Source organism: Mustela nigripes, chromosome 8 (assembly GCF_022355385.1).
Source record: "Mustela nigripes isolate SB6536 chromosome 8, MUSNIG.SB6536, whole genome shotgun sequence".
Taxonomy (NCBI): domain Eukaryota; kingdom Metazoa; phylum Chordata; class Mammalia; order Carnivora; family Mustelidae; genus Mustela; species Mustela nigripes.
In genome coordinates this window covers 18,110,047-18,134,589 of record NC_081564.1, presented here as the reverse complement: position 1 = coordinate 18,134,589, position 24,543 = coordinate 18,110,047, and the positions used below count along the sequence as shown (strand labels likewise).

General features: G+C 43.6%; 2 protein-coding genes across 14 annotated transcripts in view; one reads left to right on the top strand and one right to left on the bottom strand.

Annotated features, from left to right (window-relative positions):
• Nucleotides 1–11,783, bottom strand: part of ANKRD13A (ankyrin repeat domain 13A) — a 33,010-nt gene extending 21,227 nt beyond the window's left edge. Inside the window, exon 1 of the mRNA XM_059408674.1 lies at nucleotides 11,231–11,783. Coding sequence (XP_059264657.1) covers nucleotides 11,231–11,326 — 96 coding nt within the window. The 5' untranslated portion in view covers nucleotides 11,327–11,783. The remainder of the gene's footprint in view (nucleotides 1–11,230) is intronic.
• Nucleotides 11,784–14,437: 2,654 nt separating this feature from the next.
• Nucleotides 14,438–24,543, top strand: part of GIT2 (GIT ArfGAP 2) — a 51,064-nt gene continuing 40,958 nt past the window's right edge. For 11 of the 13 annotated variants that reach the window (XM_059408666.1, XM_059408662.1, XM_059408672.1 and 8 more), the window contains exons 1-6: nucleotides 14,438–14,624; nucleotides 19,198–19,331; nucleotides 21,053–21,165; nucleotides 21,803–21,908; nucleotides 23,669–23,755; nucleotides 23,871–24,001. In XM_059408666.1, coding sequence (XP_059264649.1) covers nucleotides 14,573–14,624; nucleotides 19,198–19,331; nucleotides 21,053–21,165; nucleotides 21,803–21,908; nucleotides 23,669–23,755; nucleotides 23,871–24,001 — 623 coding nt within the window. In that variant the 5' untranslated portion in view covers nucleotides 14,438–14,572. Of the gene's footprint in view, nucleotides 14,625–15,654; nucleotides 15,715–19,197; nucleotides 19,332–20,509; nucleotides 20,594–21,052; nucleotides 21,166–21,802; nucleotides 21,909–23,668; nucleotides 23,756–23,870; nucleotides 24,002–24,543 lie in introns of those variants that run through there. The other 2 variants (XM_059408667.1, XM_059408668.1) reach the window with 2 other exon arrangements.

Genomic DNA, 24,543 nt, shown 5'->3' with positions numbered 1-24,543 from the left:
CCTCGGATCATCAGGCACGTCTTATGCCCTCCACAGCACTCAAAAGAAGTCTAAATAAAGCCGGGGCTTTAATGAATGCAACCAGCCCATGACACAGAACATGGGGGATTTCTCAAGCATGTATCAGGTCTAGAACAGGAAGTAGAGGACTTTAACCAAACGGAAAGCACAGAAGAGAACTGGGGTCAGACTAAAACTACATTCTCTAGCTGGGTTCCCACCAGAACGCCACTCTCATTGCTCTGTATGGAGCTCCAAGTACCCTGAAGCAGCAGCATCCACAGGTCCTACAATGAGCACGATTTGCCAGACAGGGACATGGACATATTTATAGGTAAATGTGAGAAGAGACACATGCCACTGTTGTCCATTTCCCCTTGAAGGTTTTCTTCCCCATGCTAGACACAGCCATCTGGCTTCTACTCTTCATTCCTATTCCTGTCCTCCTTCCCCCAACCTGCACTGGGTAGAGAGCCAAGTGGCAGTTTCTCTGGTTTGAACTCAGTCTGAATGGCCGAAGGCTGCCTTCCAAAGATGGCTCTGAACGTTCTTCCAAGGACACAATAAACCACCATGGGACTTCTAGGATGTAAAACGTTTTAAGTGCTCAACTATTTCTCTGGAAATGTGCTTTTATCTTGATTTGAGATGCTAGTTGTTGTGCAGGCATTAACTGCAGCTTCCAAAGATAACCAGAATGTTCCACTTACTGGCCACATGGGAGAAAGGTAAGCAGAACTAAACAGCTACTGCCCAACAGCTACTGGACCTCCCTGTTCTGCAAAGGGCATCATGGCTACCGTGCAGACAGCAACTGTTCTCGAGGAATGACAGCAGTGGCCAAAGACATTCTGCAAAGCAAGCACACGTCCTCCTGGACCAATCCCAGACGTCAGTGTTCTCTCTGGTGCTGGAATACCAACACATCTCCTGGAATGGGGCCCACAGCACCTCCCAGGATTCCCTGGCTTTCCCCAAGGGCATGGCTTGTCCCTCTCACCAGGGACACTGATCTTCTTCCAAAGGGCCGGATCCAAGACTCATATCTCATATTCCCTAGCTTCCGCGACCCAGGTCTCTAATTTGCATTAAACCATTATTTTTTAAAAAGTAATCTAGCTAAAGATTTTTACCTGAGTTGCAGTTTAGCAGGAGAGACATAATTAACAAGTTCATTACCTCTTTACATATCTGTTATATAAACTGTTTCCTCACCTAACAAGTTCAGTCTATGGGAAAGGTGCTGGGTTTTAGCACACTGCCTGAGAGAGAGGCAATGTTTAATGATATTTGTCACACAAAAAGGACAAATTCTATTTTATGCAATTCACACCCCAGAACAAAACTAACATCTCAGACCAAGGACTGACACTCAAGCTTCTGGGCAACCACTAGATAATGATGTGTAAAATTAAAGCCAAATTCATTAAGTTGTTGACTTTGTCCTATTTTGGACCATAGGAAAAAAAAATATGCATGAGCCAGACAGCAGCAACATTTTGTGTTGCTGACTGTAGCCCTTCAGAGTCTCCTGTGCCTCTTTCTCATGTGAGAATCATGTGAAAAGAGAGAAAGAAGGAAGAATATTATGGGGACTGGGATTAAAGATGGTGGATGATTGAAGTGGAAATTAGAAAAACAGAGGACAGGGGCGCCTGGGTGGCTCAGTGGGTTAAGCCGCTGCCTTCGGCTCAGGTCATGATCTCAGAGTCCTGGGATCGAGTCCCGCATCGGGCTCTCTGCTCAGCAGGGAGCCTGCTTCCTTCTCTCTCTCTCTGCCTGCCTCTCAGTGTACTTGTAATTTCTCTCTGTCAAATAAATAAATAAAATCTTTAAAAAAAAAAAAAAAAAAAAAAAGAAAAACAGAGGACAGCAAATCAATACAGGGAAAAAAAACCTGAAAATTGGTTCTTGGTAACTATCAAAAAAATTGACAAACTTTCAGCTAGATTGACCAGAAAAGAAAGAGCGAAGACTCCAGTTACCAAAAGCAGGAATGAAAGAAGGAATGTCACAACCAACTCTACAGAAATACAGAGTATTTAAAAGGAATACTATGTGGGGTGCCTGGGTGGCTCAGTGGGTTAAGCCCACAGAGTCCCAGGATCAAGCCCCTTCTCTCTCTGCCTGCCTCTCTGCCTACTTGTGATCTCTCTGTCAAATAAATAAATAAAATCTTAAAAAAAAAATAAAAGGAATACTATGAACAACTGTATGCCAGCAGATTAGAGGCTTAAATGAAAGGCACATATTCCTAGACAGATACAAACCGGCAAAACTGACTTAAAAAACAGAAAATCTGAATAATTTGTAACAAGTAAAGAGACTGAATCAGTAATGTTTGAACTTTAAAAAAGCTCAGGCCCAGATGGCTTTGCCGGTGAATTCTGCCAAACATCCAAAGAATTAATACCAATTCTTCACAAATCCACCCCCCCAAAAAATAGAAGATAAAGGAAAACTTTCCAACTCATTTTATGAGCCTGGTTTATCCTGATAATAAATACATTGCCAAAGAAAGAAAACCACAGACCAATACCTCTAATGAATATAGATGCAAAAGCCTCAACAATATAGTAGCAAAACAAATTTAGCAATACACAGAAAGGTTATTAAACACCAGGACCAAGTGAGATTTATCCCAAATGCAAAAGTGGCTTAACATCTGATAATTACTGTAACACATCAAATCAATGGAATAAAATTTTAAAAACACATGACCATCTCAATAAATGCACAGGGTCTGAATGTAGTCTGCATTCTTATGTTGAAATGCTAACCTTCAAAGATGATGGTATTAGAAGTGGGGCCTTTGTAGGGGGTGCTTAGGTCGTGAGTGTGGGGCCCTCATGAATGGAATTAGTGCCTTAATAAAAGAGGCCAGAGAGTTTTCTATCCCCACTTCCACCATGTGAGGACACAGCTGGAAAGATCCTGCTATGAACGAGGAAGAGAGCCCTCTCCAGCCACCACACTAAATCTGCCAGCACCATTATCTTGGACTGAGAGCCTCCTGAACTTTAGGAAGTAAGTTTCTATTGTTTATCAACTACCCCCTCTATGGTATTTTGTTACAGTGGCCCAAACAAGGCTAAAACAATGCAGAAAAAGCATTTAACAAAATCCAACACCCCTTCATGATACCAAATAAAAATAAAAAAGAAGCACTCAAAAATTAGAAATAAAAGGGAATTTCCTCATAGAGCATCCCATTATAAACACCACAGCTAACATTATCTTAGCAGTAAAAGACTGGATGTTCCGCCCTAAGATAAGGAACAAGCCAAGTACATTCTCTTTTGTCGCTTCTATTCAATACTGTACTAGATGTTCTAACCAGGGCAATAAGGCAAGAAAAAGAAAGAAAAGGCATCCAGATTAGAAAGAAAGAAGAAAAACAATTTCTATTCATATTTTACATTATTTTATACACAGAAAATCCTGAGGTATCCACTAAAAGGTTAGAACTAATGAAGGAGTTCAGCACGATTGGAGGATACAAGATCAATATACAAAAACCAATTATGTTTCTCAGAGAACAAACTAGTGGTTACTAGAGGGGAGGTGAATGGAGATATGGGTAAGATAGATAAAGGGGATTAAGAGATACAAACTTCCAGTTATAAAATAAGTAAGGCGCAAAGATGAAAAGTACAGCATAGGGAATACAGTCAATACATTATTTGGTGACAGGTACTGACTACACTTATCATGGTGAGTGCTGAAAAATGTATAGAACTGTCAAATCAATATGTTGTACACCTGAAACTAATAGAACATTGTATGTTAATTATATTCCATTTTGAAAAACGAAACAAAATCAATTGTATCTCTATACACTTGTAACACAACTCAAAATGAAATTATGAAAATGATTCCATTTACAATAGCATCAAAAAAATAAAATATTTAGGAATAAATAAAAATACAAAACATACAATCTGAAAACTATAAAGCACTGCTGAAAGAATTTAAGACCTAAATAAACGGAAAAACATCCATGCTCATGGGTCAGAAGACTTAATATTCAAGATGTTAATTCTAGGCGAGTCTGGGTGGGTTAAAGCCTCTGCCTTCGGCTTGGGTCATGATCCCAGGGTCCTGGGATCGAGCCCCATATCGCAGGCTCTTTGCTTGGCAGGGAGCCTGCTTCCTCCCCTCTCTCTGCCTGCTTCTCTGCCTACTTGTGATCTCTGTCAAATAAATCAATTTTTTTTTTAAATCTTAAAAAAAAAAAAAAAAGATGTTAATACTCCCCAAACTGAGGGCACCTGGGTGGCCCAGTCAGTTAGGTGTTTGCCTTTAGCTCAGGTCATGATCCTAGGATCCTGGGATAGAGTCCACATTTGGCTCCCTGCTCAGCAGGGAGTCTGCCATCTCCCTCTCCTTCTGCCTCTCATCCTCCCTTATGCTCTCTTTCAAATAAATAAATAAAATCTTAAAAAAAAAAAAAAAAAGTACTCCCCAAACTGAGCTACAGAGTCAATGCACCACCTATCAAAATTCCAGCTGACTTTTTGTAGAGATTGACTCGCTGATCCTAAAATTCTTAAGGAAGTGCAAGGAGACCAGCATAGCCAAAACCATCTGGAAAAGAGCAAAGTCTGAAGACTCACATTTACCAAATTCAAAATTTAACTGTGTACAAAGCTACAGCAATCAAGAGTGTGGTATTGGCAGAAAGGCAGAATCAAGAGAATACAATTTAAATTCCAGAAGTAAACTTACACATTTATGGTCAATTAGTTTTCTGTGAGGGTGCCAAAATAATTCAGTGGGGAAAGAATAATCTTTTCAGCAAATGGTGCTTGAACAACTGGATATCCGCATGCAAAAGAATGAAGTTTTACATATATGATACATGAAAATTAGCTGTAAATTGATCATAAACCCAAATAGAAGAGCCAAAACAATAAAACTCTTAGAAGAAAAAAGTTCATCTTTGTGACCTTGGGTTAGGCAAAACCTTCTTAGATACAATACCGAAAAGAAAATAGAGATAAATAGTACTTCCTCAGAACTAAAAATTTTTGTACTTCATGTGATATCATAAACAAAGTAAAAAGACATCCCACAGAAGGGGAAAAAAATATTTATAAGTCATTTATCTGACAAGGGGCTACTAAGTATCGAGACTATACAAAGAACTTGAACTTCTTAAGGATAAAAAGACTACCCAATTTTTAAATGGGCAAAGGATGCGGAATAGACATTTCTTCAAAGGCGATATGCCAGTGTCAATGAGTACATGAAAAGAGGCTCAATTTCACTCATCACTAGGGAAATCTCGGTCAAAATCACAATGAGATGGGCGCCTGGGTGGCTCAGTGGGTTAAGCCGCTGCCTTCGGGTCAGGTCATGATCTCAGGGTCCTGGGATGGAGGTCCGCATCGGGCTCTCTGCTGAGCAGGGAGCCTGCTTCCTCCTCTCTCTCTGCCTGCCTCTCTGCCTGCTTGTGATCTCTGTCAAATAAATAAATAAAATCTTAAAAAAAAAAAGAAAATCACAATGAGATACCACTTCACACCCACGAGGATGACTAGTGTCCAAAAGAACAGCAAATGTGGAGAAACTGGAACCCTCACGCATGGCCAGTGGGAATGTAAAATGGTGCAGCCAATCTGAAAAATGGTGGGAGGTCTTCAAAAAATCAACCACAGAGTAACCATATGACCCAGCCATTCCTCTCATGGGTACTGACCCCAAGAAAAATAAAAACATACATCCCTATGAAAACTTGTACACAAAGGTACATACAGCATTATTCATACAGCCAAAAAGTTCTGCGGGGACAAATATCCATCAACTGGTAAAACAATAAACAGAATCCAGCACACCCAGATAATGGAATACTCTTCAGCTAAAGAAAGGAATGAAGGCCTGATCTGTCCCACAGTGTGGATGAAATCTCACACACATGCTAAGTCCAAAAGGCCACATACTGTAGGATTCCAGTTATAGGAAATGTCCAGTATAGGCAAATCTAAAGAGAGAGCAAGTAGATTAGCAGTCGCCCAGAGTTGGAGGGGTGGAGGGGAAATGGAGAGTGGCTACAGGGTACGGGGTTTCTTTCTGGAGAGGTGAAAATGTTCTGGAATTTGATGCTGGTGCAGGTTGCACAGCCCAGTGAAGACACTAAAAACCACTGAGAGTTATACTTTAATGGGTGAATCGCATGATTAGTGAATTATAGCCGAATAAAGATGTTTGAAAAAAACCTATGTATGTGCTTCATGTAATATATAAAATGAATCCATCATCTATATACTGTTTGATAAGTTAGTTTGTTCCCATGTAAACTGTGAATAAAAAACGGGGGGGGGGGGGGGAGGCAGGAATTGACCTTATAGAGTTCTTGCAAGAGTAAAGGTATAATACCTAACTCTGTAAGAAGCACTAAGAAGAATTAGCTCTTCTTATCATATATCCACATTACGGAACGTATATAAGCAGTCAGTTTCTTCCTAAAAGGGATCTGTTCAGATTTCATTACAGTTAATAGTGGGGCTTAGGGTCTCCAACCAATGACATTAGCTCAGTGAGCAAGAGATTTCAGAGCTAAACTAGAATTCACATTGGAAGCTCATCATTTCAGGTTTTCCTTTATGTTTCTCCAGTCATGAACTGTACCGAATTAAAAATACCCACCCCTTCAAACTGTAATAGTGACCCTGAGGAGGCAGTAAAAGGCCAAGCCTTGAGTGCAGGCTGTAAAGCCAGACAACAGGCCCACAGACAGGCCCCTGACTTGCCTCAGGTGCAATGCTCAACCTTTCTGTTCTTCAGCACCCAGCACGAAGTAAGTGCCTCATCTACTCCGACTGCCACCTGCAGGCGGGGTGCCCTCCACCAAGAGGCTGCCTTCCATTCTCTCTCCAGAATCCACTCTCATTCCTGTGCATCTCTCAGGCTGCTCTCGTCCTCTGCGGCTGTGACCCAAACTGACTCCCCCACCCTAAGTCCAGCAGGAAACGATATCCATAGGCATAGTTCCCTCAAGGGAGCCTGAGCCTCTAAGGGCCAAGAGGGAGCACGTGAGGGCAGGCTCTAGCTCTTCATCTTGGATGCTGGGCCCCTGGCTCCTGGCAGGCCTCCAGCCAACAGGCACCAACCTGAATGTGCACCCAGGGCCCCACTCAGCCTGCAGCAGATGGGGGTGAGAACCCCAGGGTAGCTCCCTGTCGAGCTCTAAGGACTGCTGCCACCTAGAACACCCTCTTCTTCTTGCCCTGATGGTGTCCCTTCACCTGCCGGCTTCCTCACTGGGGGCTGGCCCTTGAGTTGGGCCTCATCTGCCACCCTCTACCCTACTGGGTCCTGGTTTCCCCCCATCCAAGGTGCACTGACTGACTTGCATACATCCCTTTAAATGTTCACTCATTCTCCCAGCATCCGTAAGAAAGCCAGGGATGTTTAACAGACCTCTCTAGCTAAATGACAAACAACATAACCGTGACACAAATCACTTCCACTGCACCAGCTTCAAGGCCCCACTGAATATTAAAGATAGTAGAGCTGATGTGTCAAGAGGCACTTAATAAAATGCCCCTGCTGAGCCAACGTGGAAAGTGTGAAACAACTGCAGAGTTGGCAAACTCCACACTTCAGCTCTCAGTAAGACCTTGGGATGGGGGTGACTCACGCGCCCGCGGAAACATGCCTATCCTCCTCATCTGGATAAACTTGATTCTGTGCTGCTGTTCCTAGAACAAAATACAATTATTGCAGCTACCAGTGTGCCCTCTTCCAGTCTCACTCGTGGGATGGGAGGAATGAAGGAATAGACCGCAGAAGCTTACTGGCAAACAAACGGAGTGAAGCAGCTGGTTGTGTTGCTGGGCCGATAGGAATTTTTTGTTTCTAACTCTGCAGCCAGTACGTGTTCCTTGCAGAAAAACTGGGCCATACATAAAAGAAACTGAATGCCCAGGACGATTACAATAATCACAGCAGCAATGAGGATAAGTGGGATCACTCTCATTATGATGTGCCTGCGTTTTCAGATCTGCTCTCTGGCTTATCTTCCATAATTCTGAACTGGAGGGACTCTTATGGAAAAAGCAGCAGAATGGAAGGGTTAAGAATACAGCATCAGGACAGAGCCCAACCTTCTGGGTTCACACCCTGGTTCAGCCAGTGGCTAAGTGTGCAGCTGAGCCTCCCCACCTTATCTGGTTTCCTTATCTATAAAATGGGAATCATGATTGCATTCACTTGGGCACAGGGTGTGAGAATTAAATCTGAAATTGCACGGAAAGCATTCCAGCACAATGCCTGACAAACCGCTAGGCTTTCAGGGCTACTCTCCCTATTTTTACAGATGATAAAACAACTCAGCAAGGGTAGATAACTTGCCCAGGCTCACAATGTTATCAGTATTCATACTGGCCATTAACCCAACTGCCTGTAAGTCACAGACCTCTGTAGTTGTTTCATAATCAAGAGAATCTTGACAAATATGAAAGCAACAAAATATTTCCTGCCACGTTTTAATGATATCAATGAATAACTTCTGAACCCTGAACCCTGAACTGGTTACAAAATTTGCAGGGTGCAGTGAGAAATGAAAATGCAAGGCAGTGGGGTCACCTGGTGTGGCTCAGTTGGTTAAGGCTCCAACTCTCAGGATTTCAGCTCAGGTCAAATCTCAGAATTGTGAAGTCAAGTCAGGCTCCATGGCTCAGCGGGGAGTCTGCTCAAGATTCTCTCTCTCCCTTTGCCCCCTCCCATGCGGTCTTGCTCTTGCTCATGCTCTCTCAAATAAATCTTTTTTAAAAAAGAACTTCAAGGGATGCCTGGGTGGCTCAGTTGCCTTCGGCTCAGGTCATGATCCCAGCGTCCTGGGATCGAGTCCCACATCGGGCTCCTTGCTTCTCCCTCTGCCTCTGCCTGCCATTCTGTCTGCCTGTGCTCGCTTTCTCCCTCTCTAATAAATAAATAAAAATCTTAAAAAAAAAAAAAAAAAGAACTTCAAGATGGTGAAAACAGAGCATTATACCAAGCATACCCCTTGAAGCCAACCCAACCTCTACCCCTTCAATGGCCAAGCTTTAGGATGGAGATTGGGTTATGAGGTCATGACAGTCAAGCTTTCACGGTAAAGATATTCTTTATGATTCATCTGCTTCAACTGCCTCTTACTCAGAAAGGATTGGTATACTATGAAATGATCTATGGGGATAACCGATAACAAAGTCAAAACCAAATAATTAGCAAGTATTAATATTCTTCCTTTGACACACACCCCCAACTTGACAGTATAAGGTGCAAAGAATCAGTTTACTCCAGGAAAATCTACTGCAGAATTGTAATTCTCTGATCACGAATGTCCTTAACATTTTTTAAGAGGCACAGAGAACTTTGAATGAATTACAGCCTACAGGAAAAGGAGAAAATTCATCTATGCCACATTTTAGACTGTAAACCAAGCCTGTGTTCTTATCAAACAAGTTTTTCCTATAAAGAAAACCTACACTGCATTCAAGTTCTTTTCTTCACCCCCGATGAATAGAAAGCCTTCTGTTTCCAGAAATCAGTATTGAAAGAGTGTGTGGCTTAATGGTGGTGACCAACTTCTCTATCAAAAGGTAGTTTAGTTCTGCGACTTTCTTTGTACTTTATCTCAGTATTTCACAAGAAGCTGGGGCAGCAGGGACACTGAGGAAGTGCAGATGCACAACACAGCAGGATTCTCTGGTTGTTTTTCAAGTGTCCAAGGTGAGAACGCTGAGAGCTGAGAGCGAAATGATGGAGGATTCCCTCTGCGCCACATCTAGTAACAGAAAGGGAATGAAATCACCAGGTATACTGGGACACCTAATGGTGAGTCATCTACTCTGGGGGCGTGATCTAATTAAGACCAATGACTCTTTCAATAAAAGTATATTGTGTCTGGACAGAGGATTTAAATGAAAAAAGACCAACTCTTGACTTACAGCAAGTGCCCAGCAGATTTTTTTTTTTTGTTAATATAGCAAGAGGCAAGAACACACTCACTTAGCAGTAACGTTATTCACCAAACGGGGTGATGCTGACCTTGCTCAATTTTTGCCAACCAAAAGTGCTTTTTCTCTAAAATTTCTTGACAATTAGCATCGATTTTGAGCCACTCAAAAATCAGGACTTCAAAGTCAACAAGAATTACACCAAATAACTACAAATCCTTATCCTAATGGCAAAGTACATTAGCTTGGAACCTGAGGGCACCAATAACTCCCTGAATTGTTGAGATGCCTTTAAAGCAGGCTTTCTCCCGCAGAACACTACTGACACTTTGGACCAGATAATTCTCAGTTGTGGAGAGCTGGCCTGCGCACTGGAGAATGGTGACCTGCATTCTTAGCCTCTACTGCTAAGATCCCAGTAGCACCCATTCCCCACTGGTAACAACCAAAACTGTCTCCACGCATTACCATTGGGGGTGGGGAGGTGTGTGTCAAAAATCACCTCCAACTGAGAACCACTGATTTATAGAGATGGCAAGAAATAAAAGACAAGGACTCAAAGCACTGGAGGACAGGAAGGGATTTTAAGGATCCTGTGCCCCCGTGATTCTCAAACTTTGGGATGTATCAGCCTATGAGGGCCAGAAAGGGAAAATGCCTTTCCCAAGGTCACAGAGCGAGTTACAACCTGGACTCCAAACCCAACCAAGCCCTTCCTTACGAAAAGGGCGGGGACGGGGAGGGGCGCGGGGATGAGCGGTGTGTGCCATTTTTACCTCTTTGGGAGAGGGAGGAAAACTTAACTGGTTACTACAGTGTACTCGAGCCAGCCGGCCAGAGTTAAAATCCCGACTTGGCATTTATTAAGTGGGCGACCTTGCATAAGGCACATAACCTCTGAGAGCCTCAGTTTCCTTCTCTGGCAAATGTAATAATAAGAGAGCCTACCTCCCAGGACTGCTGGAAAGGCAAAAAAAAAAAAAAAATAAATATATATATAAATATATATATATATATATAAAAAGAATACATATATATATATATATATATATATATATATATATATATATATATAACGTTCCTAAATCCCTCGGCACAGAGGGCCTGGCACCCAGTAAGCACTCCGATACATGTCCTTTTATTATTATTGTCGCAGACTACAGAACTGAAGGGGTCTGCGGGACCCCGAAGGCAGAGGGCTGGAGATGGGCTCTGGAGGACGAAGCGACCCCCGATTCCCCCCTCCCCGCCCCTCGCCACAGGCAGACCCCCGCCCCGCCCCTCACCTGGCCCCGCAGCTCCTTCTCCAGCTGCCGGTAGTCGTTGTTCCAAACCAGGAGGTGCAAGGGGAAGTGGCCGCTGTTGTCGCGGGCCGAGGACATGGCGAGAAGGCCGCAGCCGGGCCCGCACTGCCCGCTTGCCAAGCCTCAGCCCCGGCGGGGTCTCCGGCGCCCGCCCGTCCGGCGGCCGACCAGAGACAGAGAGAGAACCGAGCGGGTGAGCGAGGGGCGCGGTACGCGATGGGGCGGCCTACGGGTCGGGTGCGGGGCGCGCGGGAGGTCGGGGGTCGCGGGCCGGGTCGGGGACGGGGTCGACCGCGCCCACCCCGAGCCCCGCCGCGCTCCCGCCCGCGCTGACAGCTCCCGAACCGACTTCTGCAGGCCGAACTGCCCCAAACAGGGGAAGTGCGCGGGCGAACCACCGCGCTCCGCGGCAGGGGGAAACGAGGCCAGGCGCGCGGCCCAGAGTCGGCCCGACCGCACCCACTCCCAACTACACACCGGAAAACACAGTTCAATCTCGAAACAGAGTTAACATTCTCTCCCTTCCCCCAGAATCTCGACACGGACACCTCGGCCTATCCCTCACCAGCCTCTATCCCCCTGCTCCAGCTATCTCATATGGTTCAGTCCACAACTGGGCCTTTTCCATCTGCTCTGGATTCAGGGGGTGGCCGCTGGGGCCTGGACCAAACCATTCCAGTTACTGACTCCCTTGCAGCCTTTTTGGAATTGGGCAGTGCTTCCATGATTGGCCAGAAGCCATTTTGAAAGTGGGCAACACCCAACAATTTTAAAGAGGGACTATTACAAACTCTGCAGAAGTGGCATCGAAGATTTGCCTAACAAGGGGATTGTTCTTCCTTAGGGTTTCTCAACATTGGCACACTGTAAACTCGGTAATTTTCTTTCTGTAAGGGTTGTCCTGTGCTTTCTAGGATGTTGAGCAACATCCTTGGCGTTTCTATCCCCTGGATGCTGTAGCACTTCTTGGCCAAAATGTCTCCAGACACTGCCAAATGTCCCCCCCGGGGAGAAAAATCATCCCCAGTTGAGAACCACTTTCTACCAGAACGCCACACCGAGTTAGGATTCAAAGTGACCTACAGTGTGGTTTCCACATATGAGGGGCATTGGTTTTTCATACTAGCCACTCGAGTTTGGGGTTATGGCGAAAAAGACTCACAGAGAATACCCAGACTTGATCAGATTCTGCAAATATTAAGTTCATTCTTTGAGTTTCAACCTCAGACACTACAGCTCTTTGGTTCAGTGAAGAGCCAAGTCAACTTAACAGCTATTCCCCAGCCACAGTTGTCTGCAACTAGACCACACAGCCGGGTGAAGTTATTCAGTGCATCCTGAAAGCATAGCCTCTCCCTCCCCAGCCTGCTTGCATCCGATGCCTGCCACAACAGCTGTTCAAGAATCCTGGCCTAATCCGTTCTCCACACGTGTTGAGTCGGCAAGATTTGTGAGTCTGCGGAACAAAGCAGGGTGCAGGAGCTCTAGGATATGACCCAAAGGCCCTCGCTGTGGAATGTGTGGGAATTATTCCCGTCATTGCTACACCACACATTTATCAAAATGGAGAGGAAGACCAACATAAGACCTCTTCCAGGACGTCCTATCTTTCCAGAAGCCTTATACAACTTAATCTTTCTTTTCATCATTCAATGCTTATTTTACATATCTCTTATTCATGAGTTGAAGAACTCCACAATGGCAGCATAACAGAGTATCTAAAGTCAAAATAGTGCCTGGCCCTTAATGGGCATCCAGTATTTCCCAAATGCAGATCATGACTGCATTTACATGTAATACATACAATAAGTATTCACAGTATTAGGGTGGCATCTCTTCTCTCATTCACACTGATTAAACTCATCTCATTGTGTTTGTTTCACAGTATCCTACAGATTACTGTAGGTCATCTATTCTTATTCTCAAAAACAAAAAGTTGTGATTAGAAACTAGTAGTAATACTAAATACCAAGAATAGCAGGAGCTACTATTATTGAGTGCTTACAATGAGCAGGCACACCACATTTTTCCGTAAATTATTCCATTTGTCCTTTGCCAGATAGTAAATATTTAGCTCCGTTGGCCATATATGAGTTCTGTCAGATATTTTTCATCGACTTCCTCTTCTTTTTCTTCTTTACAATCCTTTAAAAATGTTTTTTAAAAAATTATTCTTGTGGAGGCCGAGAAAAATCAAGGCCATCCCACCTCAGGTTTAGACTTAGCATAGGTACATCTATCTTAGCTCTGGCAGCCATCTCAGATCCCTGTGCCCAAGGGTTGAATTTTCCCCTACTTTGCTTTAGTTCCAGAGACCCCCCCCCCCCCGCCTTAGTAAGCCCCCCCCCCCCTTTTTCTTTCCAGGGCCCCCCCCCCACCCTACTTTAGTTCCAGGAAGCCCCACCCTGCTTTAGTTCCAGAGACCCCCATCCTGCTTAGGTTCCAGAAACCCCCACCCTGCTTTAGTAACAGGAACCCATAAACAGCCCTGCCTTCACTAAGCTCTGGGTCCAAGTCCCTACTCCGCTGTGCCGGTTATACTTGGGCCCAAGCTTAAGCTTGTCAAATAAATCCTTGTGTGATTGCATCCGTGCTTGGCTCCTTGGTGTTCTCTCAGAGACGAAAACTCAGGCATAACATTCTTATGTAGCAAGACTTGCCAAAAAAACAAAAAGCGTGCACTAGAGGTAAAAAACACATCAGCTCCATTTTGCATATGAGACTAAAACTGCAGCCAAAGAAAAACCTAGTGTTGGTTATTTTACGTATCTTGTTGTAGATCTACCACAATAGAATGTAAGCGCCATGAGAACAGGAAATTTTCTTTGCCTACTGTCATGTCTTCTGCGCCTGGAACAGTATGTGGAACAGAGCACATGCTCAGTAAGTATTTGCTGAATAAGTGAATGAACTTGACCAGTTATACTAAGTGACTTGACTATTGATGGCCTCGGGAAACATGTGGCTGCAGAACACTGGCCACGAGATTTTTGCTGCTTCTCCTGGTATTAATCAGTGCTGGGACTTCCAAAGAGAGAGAAACACAAACTGAAGAAAATATATAGGCAGGGCAGACGATGTTCAGGCACATATCTGCCCTCATTCAAGATGGCGACAAAGCAGCGTGCCCTTTCCGGTCACATGATCTGCCCCTCGGCGAAGGGCGCCTCCCCGCGCGTGCGTGCTGCGACGCGGCTGCGAGGCGCTGAGGGGAGAGGCGCCACCGCCAGCGCCGCCGTGGGGACCCGTTAGAGCGGAAGCGCCTCCGTTGCAGCCTTTGCTGTCCCGGGGACCCTGATTCCTGGCAGGTGGGAGGCGGGAGCCATGTCGAAGCGGCTTCGGAGCAGCGAGGTGTGCGCTGACTGCAGCGGGCCGGGTGAGTCGCACCGGCCGGGCCCGCTTCCCTCAGTTCTGCTCGATGGGACCCCTGCCCCGGGGCCGCCCCCTGGGTCGGGCGGGTCCCGGCGTCCGAACCCCACACCCCGGGTCCCAAAGAGGAGCCACCGGCACGGCCTCCGGGCGGGACCCGTCCGGGGCCTGTCAAAGCCGGGCGGGCTAGGGACCCGCCGCCCTCCTTCCCCTTCCTCCCCTCCCTCCCTTCTCTCTCGTCTCATCCCCTTTCCTCTCCTCTGTCCCAGGCCGGGCGGGGAGGCTGCGGGGTCGAGGCTGCTTCCCCAACAGGAAGGGGCTTGGGCAATCCACAGGAAGGCCAATTACAGAAGTAAAATGCGAGCGTTCTCCCGGCTGCGGCCCCCAGAGGCTGCAGGTGTTCCCCCAGCTCTCCGCGCAGCCCCCCGGACCCTGCCCCGCGAGGGGCCCCTGCCTGGGGTGGGTGCGCTCGCCGCTTCCGTCTACTGATGCTCTGCATAGGACCCCCGTATTTCTCTATTCTAAGAGCCCGTCTCCCGCTCCATCTCCACCGGGGAGAATCTCCATAAGGTCCGGGTCTTGCAGACACAACCAGCGCTTGGGAGGCAATACCGGGTCTTAAGGGCCTGGGTTCAAGCTAGCTTTTGTCTCTGGGTGACCTTGGACCGGTGATTTCATGTAGCCCAGCCTTAATTTCCTCATTTTTCCGATGGTGATAATTGGGAGACCCACATTCAGTGGTAAGGAAGAGTTGATGAATATTCTTAGGATCATCTCATCTAAGTTTTTTTCTTTTCTGTATTGCGCTGTTTAGTACAGAACCTTTGCTGTCTCTTAAAGCTGGAGTTGAGGTTCTAAATCATACATTAATTACAACCTACAAAACAAAATGATTGGCAACAGACACATTTGGGCATTCAGGCAGGATAGACATTGGTGTGTTGAAAGGTCAGAACCGTTCTTCCCTTGCCTAAGGGATTTAGCTTTTTCATATTTAGAGTTCAGATCCCTCTTAGCAACTGAAACCAAATTGACAGGTCTCCGTGCTGTTCTTGGTGCTTGGATTAACCTGCTTTGAAATTTGAAGCAATTCAAAGGTAAGATGGCTTCTTTGGTTACAATAAAGTCCAATTAACCATCATAATTAAATCATTGAACACCAGTGTTTCTGCAACTGTCCCAAACTTCATCTTGTTGTGTGGCAGTGGAGACTGATTTTACATAGTACTGTGATAAGTCAGACCTTGTGTGGTTCCTTTATGGCCTGTGTAGTGCAAGTAGGTTACCAGTTTCTTTTGCAGATGGGGAAGGGGGTAGAGGAGTTGAAAAAGAGGACCTCAAGTCATTGTGGGTTATACAGACTCCATCGTATTCTCTGAAAATGTTATTTGTTCCACTTCCTTATTTTCTTACTTGTTTGGTTTTTTTTTTAATTTTTTTTTTAAGATTTTATTTATTTATTTATTTGACAGAGAGAAATCACAAGTAGATGGAGAGGCAGACAGAGAGAGAGGGAAGCAGGCTCCCCGCTGAGCAGAGAGCCCGACACCGGACTCGATCCCAGGACTCTGGGATCATGACCGGAGCCAAAGGCAGCGGCTCAACCCACTGAGCCACCCAGGCGCCCCTTCTTACTTGTTTTTAGTTGAACTTTCTGTGATGTGTTTCATTCACATGAGTCTAGCTTCAGACTTCCTCTTGGAATGTGTATTCTTTACTCATTAGGTGATAGGGAACAAAGGAAAGCTGCTTCTCCATTGCTGCACTAATGACTGTCTTGCCCTTCTGCAGCATTTTGTGCATATTTCAGAACATTTTTTCTTCCATTGTATCATTTTCGTTGTAGTCTCAAATGCCTAATCTACAGAGACTTGAGTCACTTCCTTCCTGTTTTGAATATAATTAGGCTACCTTGAAATGTTGTGTGAACTTGAGCAGCTAGGAATTTGTGCTGCCTTTTCTGCAGAGCCCTAATCAAGAGAGTTGCCTCTTTCTTGAAGGGGTCCCTTTAAAGATTCTGTTGACTGCTGAGGCCTTCTCCCCAGAAAATGCACATGTAGTCACTCTTTCATGCAGAACTCAATTTCTTAATGGGGTCACAGATATTTCTGAGGTCCATTTGTGGTGTTCCTGGGGCGGAACTCTCCATGGTGGAGTCTGGGGAAGAAGCCCCAGCATAAAACAGTTTACCTTTAGGCAAAGGTTTCACCCAGCCTCATTCATATGAACTCGATTTTGATTTTGCTGTGCTGTGAATGTTCTAATATTTTTTCCATGGGACTCTGATCCATGATGTTAAAGTGATGAATTGAGAACCTTGCTTAATGTGTATTAAATCCTTGTTGTCTTACTCCTATTTAATTTTCTCCAGGAACACTGTGAATCCTCTGAATGATATGTGAAAACAAAAGCTTCAAAATAGTCTTTTTATTTTTTTTAAGTATTAGTACCAAACTACAAAAAGCTGTGTTCTTTTTTTTTTTTAGATTTTATTTTTCTATTTGACAGACAGAGATCACAAGGAGGCAGAGAGGCAGGCAGAGATTGGGAGAGGAAGCAGGCTCCCCGCTGAGCAGAGAGCCCTACGTGGGGCTGGATGACAGGAAGCTGGGATCATGACCTGTGCCGAAGGCAGAGGCTTAACCCAATAAGCAACCCAGGCGCCCCCCAAAAAACGGTGTTCTTATGTATCTTTGTAGGGATCTTTGCTCTTGACATTTTCAGTCTTTGCATTTCAGAATAGTATAGTAGTACTGACAGAATTATACTTCATTGATTTGTTTTTGTTTTATTTCACGGCAAACCTTTTACCATGATCACATCTCAGCAAATATATTTTTTTAAATGGCAACATTAATGAATCTCTCTTTAATGAATCTAGTTCATTTTAAATGTTTTGTTTTATTTTATTTTGCGAGAGAGCGCAAGTGTGCACCCGTGCACACTCCAACACATGCACAGAGAGGAGCAGAGGGAAGGAGAGGGAGGGAGAGACTCCCAGGTAGACTCTGTGCTCAGGTGGAGCCTGATCTCACGACCCTGAGATCATGACCTGAGCCGAAATCAAGAGTCGGTCCCTAAACCGACTGAACCACCCAGGTGCCCCAAATCTAGTTCATTTTAAATAGTTTGTTCTCGGAGCTCAACTATCTGAAAACTCCATTTGAGATTTTTCACTATAGTAATAGTGTTCACCTGAAACAGTCGAAGTCTTAAGTATTGACAATCAAAACTTTTTCCAGTTGTCAGGAATCTCAGCGCTTCTTGAAAATACCTGAATGGTACTTCGAAAATAATTTGTAAAAGTTTTAACAGCTGACATTACTGAGTACTTACTATATGCAGAGAACTTTACCCTTTATATGCCCCCTACTCTAAGGTGTGCTGTTATTCCCATTCAACCCATGGTGAGGATGCTCAAAAAAATAACTTATCTGAGATCATTAGAAGTGGCAGAGTTGCAGTTCCAACCCTGGACTGCTTGTCTCCAGAGCCACCCTCGCAGCCACCACACCTTGTGACTCCCAGGATTTGTCTCTGATTTCATTATATGGTTGGAAAGGATTTGAATAAACTGTTAAAAATGGCAAAGATGGTGTAGATGCATTTTAGAGATTTTTGTGGACATTGAAGAATTTCTAAATATAACTCTTAGACCAGGCAGCTTGAGTGGCACCTTTTGTCACCCCATTGTGAGTCTGACAAAATGTAGAAAGTCTTTTTTTGTCTGGGGTTTCTAAGTGTATGTGTTCAGTTTACTTGCCCCGTGTGGATTATTCTCACTCCTTACCAAGTGCAAATTATTCCTCATCTCAAAGGATGTCTGCTGAAGCTCCGTAGGACTTCATGGGAAAGAAGTATTGTACACACACACACCAAAAATGTTACTCACTTTTATTTTACACCTTTGCCCCTTTAAAGCAGCTCTTATTCCAGCTTCTGTTCTTTCAGAGCAGTTGCAAGATGGAACTCAGCAGTTTATTTGAAACGACTAATGGATGTCATAGAATATTTTCTAGCAGAGAAGGCCAGGTTCCTCAGTGTGTCCTGCGAACCACCATAGCCACCCAGTGTTACTGTTTTGCTTGCAGCTTTCTGCCAGGCCTTGAGCCGTGCACAAGTATGGCAGTAGATCAGGGTAGCAGTCTCTTCAGCATTTAGTTCAGATAACAGTCTGGATTATTCATTGACATGGCTGTGTTACTTGCTGTTTGTGGAGGTTGGTTTGAAATGACTCATCCATCCTCTCCCAGTTTGCTTCTCTTATGTTGAATGAAGGAGCAGGCATCTGAGACAGTAGATCACATTAGGGCTACAGACTGTGGCCCTACTCCAGAAAGGAGACAACTGCTTATTTAGGGCTTCAGCACATGTGTTTAATCTCAATCAGTGTGGTACCCAGTCAGCCAAGAAAGGTGGTATCATCAGACAGGCTCACCAGCTCGGCATGTTGACTAGCATCATAAGACAACAGAAATGTCTTATTTTTCTGGAAAACCAAACCTCAGTTGTTGTTGGCCATCTGTCAGTATAGCAGCCACCTGGTATCCTCGACACTGAGATGTCATTCTTCTTTCCAGATCCTTCCTGGGCATCAGTAAATAGGGGAACTTTTATATGTGACGAGTGCTGCAGTGTCCATCGGAGCCTAGGGCGCCACATCTCGCAAGTAAGGCATCTTAAACACACACCGTGGCCTCCCACGTTGCTGCAGGTAAACAGTAAGAATTCTCATGGTTTGTAATTTGAGCTTGTAGGGTTCATGGTTTTAGCAACTAAATTCCCCTACTACACTTAAATCTTACAAAAACGTTTGAGTTGTAACTGAATAGAGGTGCTATGCCTATTAGTGCTGTATGTGAGAACTTAATTCCTCATTTAAGATTTTTTTTTTCCCCTTCTAAGAAATAAATTTTGTCTCAGAAACTCAATTATAGATAGAAAAATAATTGTTAAAATTTCCTGGTAATATTTCACGGCTGACTTTCTGGACTGTAACCAGAAATTGTTTTCAAATGGCCCATCTTTTTCATACACCACAATGTTTCTGAAAGCTGCAGTCTCGGAAAATTTTCCTTATGTTTCCTGCTTTGATGGAAGCATGGACTGAGACTCCTCAGAAATCTCTGAAACGTCTGATTTAAGTCTTCTTGAAATTCTTGTTACAATTTAGACACCAAATTGGGTTGACATGTTTCAATAGAATGCCTGACACCCTGGTAAGTGTCAAGTGAGCTCTTTGTTTTCTTTGGGGTTGGATGTCATGTCATCTTTACTTCTATTTTGGGGTGCATTCTTCAATGGAATGCAAGAAGGAACTATTCTTCAAGTTCTGTTTGGAAGTCAGAATTAAGCATGTGTTTCGCTTTCATTTGTCCTGAGTACATATTTTACTAAACCTGTGGCAGCTGCTCAACATGTCCCTTAAACATGCCTATATAAACCAACAGACCAGAACAAGTGGGTTTGGGTCTCTGATGTGACACTTGTCTCCACCAGTGCAAAAAAAAAACAGATGGGGCAATGTCAGGAGTCATGCTTTGAAATGAAATTGGGAAGTATGATTTATTAATAACTCGTGCTTAGAAGTTTCTAACAGCTTCTCATGTGAAAGTGGGTGTCTATTGCTCTCAGGTCTTTGTTTAGAGATTTCATTATAGGGCCTGAAGAAAGTCCAGAGATGAATAGTTTAAAATGCCAGGATTGACCCTAAAAGAACAATTCAGGGGCTCCTGGGTGGCTCAGTTGGTTAAGCAACTGCCTTCAGCTCAGTTCACGATCCCAGAGTTCCGAGATCAAGTCCCACATTGGGCTCCCAGCTCCACGGGGAGTCTGCTTCTCCCTCTGACCTTCTCATCTCTCATGCTGTCTCTCACTGTTTCTCTCTCAAAGAAATAAAATCTTTAAAAAAAAAAAAAAAACACAATTCCGAAAGGATGGCACATGAACGACCAGTGGTACTCAAGACAAATGTAGGTAATACTCAAATATTTATTTTAATGGTTGCATTAGTTTAATGTTTATAGGAAAATTTAACTAGCACACCAAGCCATAATTGCTAGTAAAAGTTTTTTTTTAATGAGTGGATTAAAGGAAAATCTTAGACAGAAGGTCTAGACAGTACGTGGGTTGTTAAGAATCTTAAAAAATGTATTTGAATGATCATTGCCCCAAAGTGTCAAAGTGCTCTTCATAATATGTAAGAACAATTTAATCAAACGCTTTTAGATACTTAGCCATCCTCCTGGTCAGACCTGAATACTGCATATAGGGGTTATCCTTCTCTTTCTGGAATCAGAAAGCAATGATTTGTAGGACATCCCCGTCATGCTGATGTTTGCAGTAGGGCTTGGTTTTCCCAGCTCAGTCACTACAATTTCCAGTGAATATTTGTGGAAATACATTAAAATATGATTTTATACTATTTGGTTTTAGATGGTTGAAACCTTGTATAATAATGGTGCTAATTCTATATGGGAGCATTCTTTGCTGGACCCTGCCTCTATTATGAGCGGAAGACGTAAAGCTAATCCACAGGATAAAGTACAGTGAGTGGAATGTTTATCAATACTCTTATTTCTTCATAACCCCTGGGGATCACAAAAAGGAGTGCAGCTACTTTGGACCAGCCTCCACCAACGGCAGCACAGGAGGTGGTTACACTCCAGTTGTGCATGGAGCTCTTTGCTATTAGAAATGGAGAACAAGCCCCCCGCACAGAACCATCTCTTTTGCATGGTTGCACGGCATGAGTCAGTGGCTTCTCCAGTTTGAAACTAAAGCTTGGGGGCTGTTAATGTAATCAGACTTAAGCTTAGGTGCTCAGACAAGAGGCAGTCAGACCAGAGATCTAGGTTCTGGGCTCCAGTCTTCCTGATGCCTTTACCTGTATGATGGGATGTAACAGCTGCTTCCTCACAAGGCTGCTAGGTCAATTAAGAAAATTACAAAGAAAAAAGAGAGGCTCTGAAAAGCAAATACTCTGCAATCCTGGCCATTAGAATGACTAATTGACATTTTGAGGCTTCAGGTTTTAAACTCCTGCTGGAACTTACTTCACTATTGTTCCTTTTCTTCTCAAGTAGGGGATGCGGGTCACTTCCTTTTCCTTTTACAGCCTAAAGAATGGGGAATGTTACATCTGAGCTGTGAGTGAGCTGTTTTTTTCCCTCCCCTGCAAACCAGTCCTAATAAAGCAGAATTCATCAGAGCCAAGTATCAGATGTTAGCATTCGTACATCGCTTGCCTTGCCGGGATGATGACAGCGTGACTGCCAAAGACCTTAGCAAGGTGGGTCATACCTTTTAAAATCCCTAAAATTGCTGGATGAAATGTTATATTGTTTTGTTTGGAAAAAACTTAAAGAGGGGGTGCCTGGGTGGCTCAGTCATTGAGCATCTGCCTTCAGCTCAGGTCATGATCCCAAGGTCCTGAGGCCGAGCTCTGTGTTAGGCTCTTGCTCAGTGGGAAGCCTGTTTCTCCCTCTTCTACTCCCCCTGTTTGTGTTTCCTCTCTCGCTGTCTCTCTGTCAAGTAAATGAATAAAATCTTAAAAAAAAAAAAAAACTAAACAAAACAGGAAAAACAAGAAAGCAAGAAACTTAAAGAGGAGGAAAAGAAAAAACAAAAAAACTTTCTGTATTCTAAATAATTAATAACAGCCCTTTTTGCAGTTGGTTTCATCTTTAATTTTAGTTCAAGTGGCAGCCATTCATGTTAGTGGAAGTACAAGGGCAAAGAGGAAAAAATAAGTATGTATCTAGAAAATGATTTGCATTTTTTCATATGTTTTAAAATTATACTTCTCTAAGTTTTTTGTTTAACTTTGAAGTAGGAACCATCCTTGAGTTTGTTTCTAGAAGGGACTAGAAAGTTCAAGGGACTTCTTTAGGTTTCTGGACTGCATACTGAGTAGGATCTTCAGGAAGCAGGATGACTCAAAGCTGTAGTGCTTGGGATTCTTTATTATACTTGTAAAATGAGTAGATGGCTTTCTTTATGTGGGCCTTCGCATATTTTTGAGAAATGCCATGAGAAATATGCATTTTTTTTTCAAAGCACTGCTCTTAGGAAACATTCACACAGAGTGTGGGTGCTCACAATCAGAATTTTAAACTTTGCACAGAATATATATAACTGTTACTTTTGCTTATTAATAAGGCTTGGCATGGGTTTTTTACCACAACTTTAAAATATTAAATACATTAATTTTAAAAATAAGATGTGGCTATAGATGCTGGAGTAGATTTCTGCATTCTTACAATAATGGTTATTACATTTTGGACAATTCTAGGTTAGACCTGAAGGAAAGCAACTCATCTTCTGCATGTGTAAGAGCTTTTATGCAGTGGTACAGAATTTGGTATACTCAGGCCCATTTCCCACCCAGAAAGACTTTAAGTATTATATACAAGGCCAAGAATGGTGTTGTGGTGAGGGTGTGCTATACGGCAGAATCCTGTAGCTTACACAGTGTAGGAAATGCAGCCCTAACATCCTAGGTTCAGTAGTAAAAGCAAATAATAATGATGTTTATAATGACAGCAGCAGTAGTCTTTGAGCATTTCCTGTGTAATAGGCTCCATGCTAAGCACTCCGTTATATCGTCAACTTCTAACCTTGTGAATATGTGGCATTTTTATCACCATTTTAGAGCTGAAAAAACTAAGGTTCAGAATGCTTAAAGAACTTCCACAAGGTCACGTAACTTGAACGGTGTATGGTTTGAATTTCAAGTCTTTGAGACTGCAGAGTTCACCCTCCTTCTCCTACCACCTCTCACTTCAGGTCTGGTTGTGCCACCTAGACAAATCATGCTTCTGGGCAGATCGGCCCTCCCAGCCCTCGTTCCCTTCTCAGTAAAGTAGGCATGGCCCCTCTTTAGATCCCGGGTAGTTGTGAGCAGCAAGGGAGAAGTGCTGCTTCCACCTTACTGAGCTAAATAAAGATTAGTTATTACTAATATAATGTATATTAAAATGATCTGCCAGCTGCTCTGGTATACGAGTCTTTATACTTGTAACAAAAATTTTTTTGGTTTGTGTTTTTTAGCAACTCCACTCAAGTGTGAGAACGGGGAATCTCGAAACCTGTTTGAGGCTGTTATCTTTAGGAGCACAAGCCAACTTCTTTCACCCTGTGAGAAAAGCATGAAATGATTCAGATATTAAATTGAAACTAAGTGGGTTGTGTTTGTGTAGCCTTTGGTTTTATTAATTTGCTTGTTTGTCTACTTTTTATTAATATTTCTCAGGAAAAAGGAAATACCCCACTCCACGTCGCCTCCAAAGCAGGGCAGATTTTACAGGCGGAATTATTGGCAGTATATGGAGCAGACCCAGGCACACAGGATTCTAGTGGAAAAACTCCTGTGGATTATGCAAGGTGAGAGACCTAGATTCTTGTCACTGCCTTGGTTAGGGATTATTTATGTTGGGTATGATCCATTGCTAGGTGGCTAAATTGTGTATGATTAACATTTAACCCCTTTAAGTTAAGGATTTACATACATCCTGCCATTTTGCCGATGAAGACATTTCGGATACATATGAGCTCAGAGCCTGGCAAAGTCAGAGGAGGTAGAACCATTAACGAGTGAGTGTGCTTAGCTTCCAGTGTTTCACATGACTTCTAATGCAGTGGTATTTGAGCCATGGGCAGGTATCAAGAATTGCAAAACCCACTCCCCAGTTTCTTAATACATTTAGTCATTGCTTGAACTTAAAAACAGATCTGTGCAGATAGGTAGCTGATTAAACAAGTAATAGTAAAATGTTAATTGTGGGTTTTAGGTAGCAGATGTCTGGGTGCTTGCCATAAAATCCTTTAAAGTTTCTTCTTGGTTTAAAAACTTTGTAAAATGCTGGAAAAATTAATCCATAAGTTAGTCTTGAATATCATTTAAATGATAGAAGATGGTTCATCTT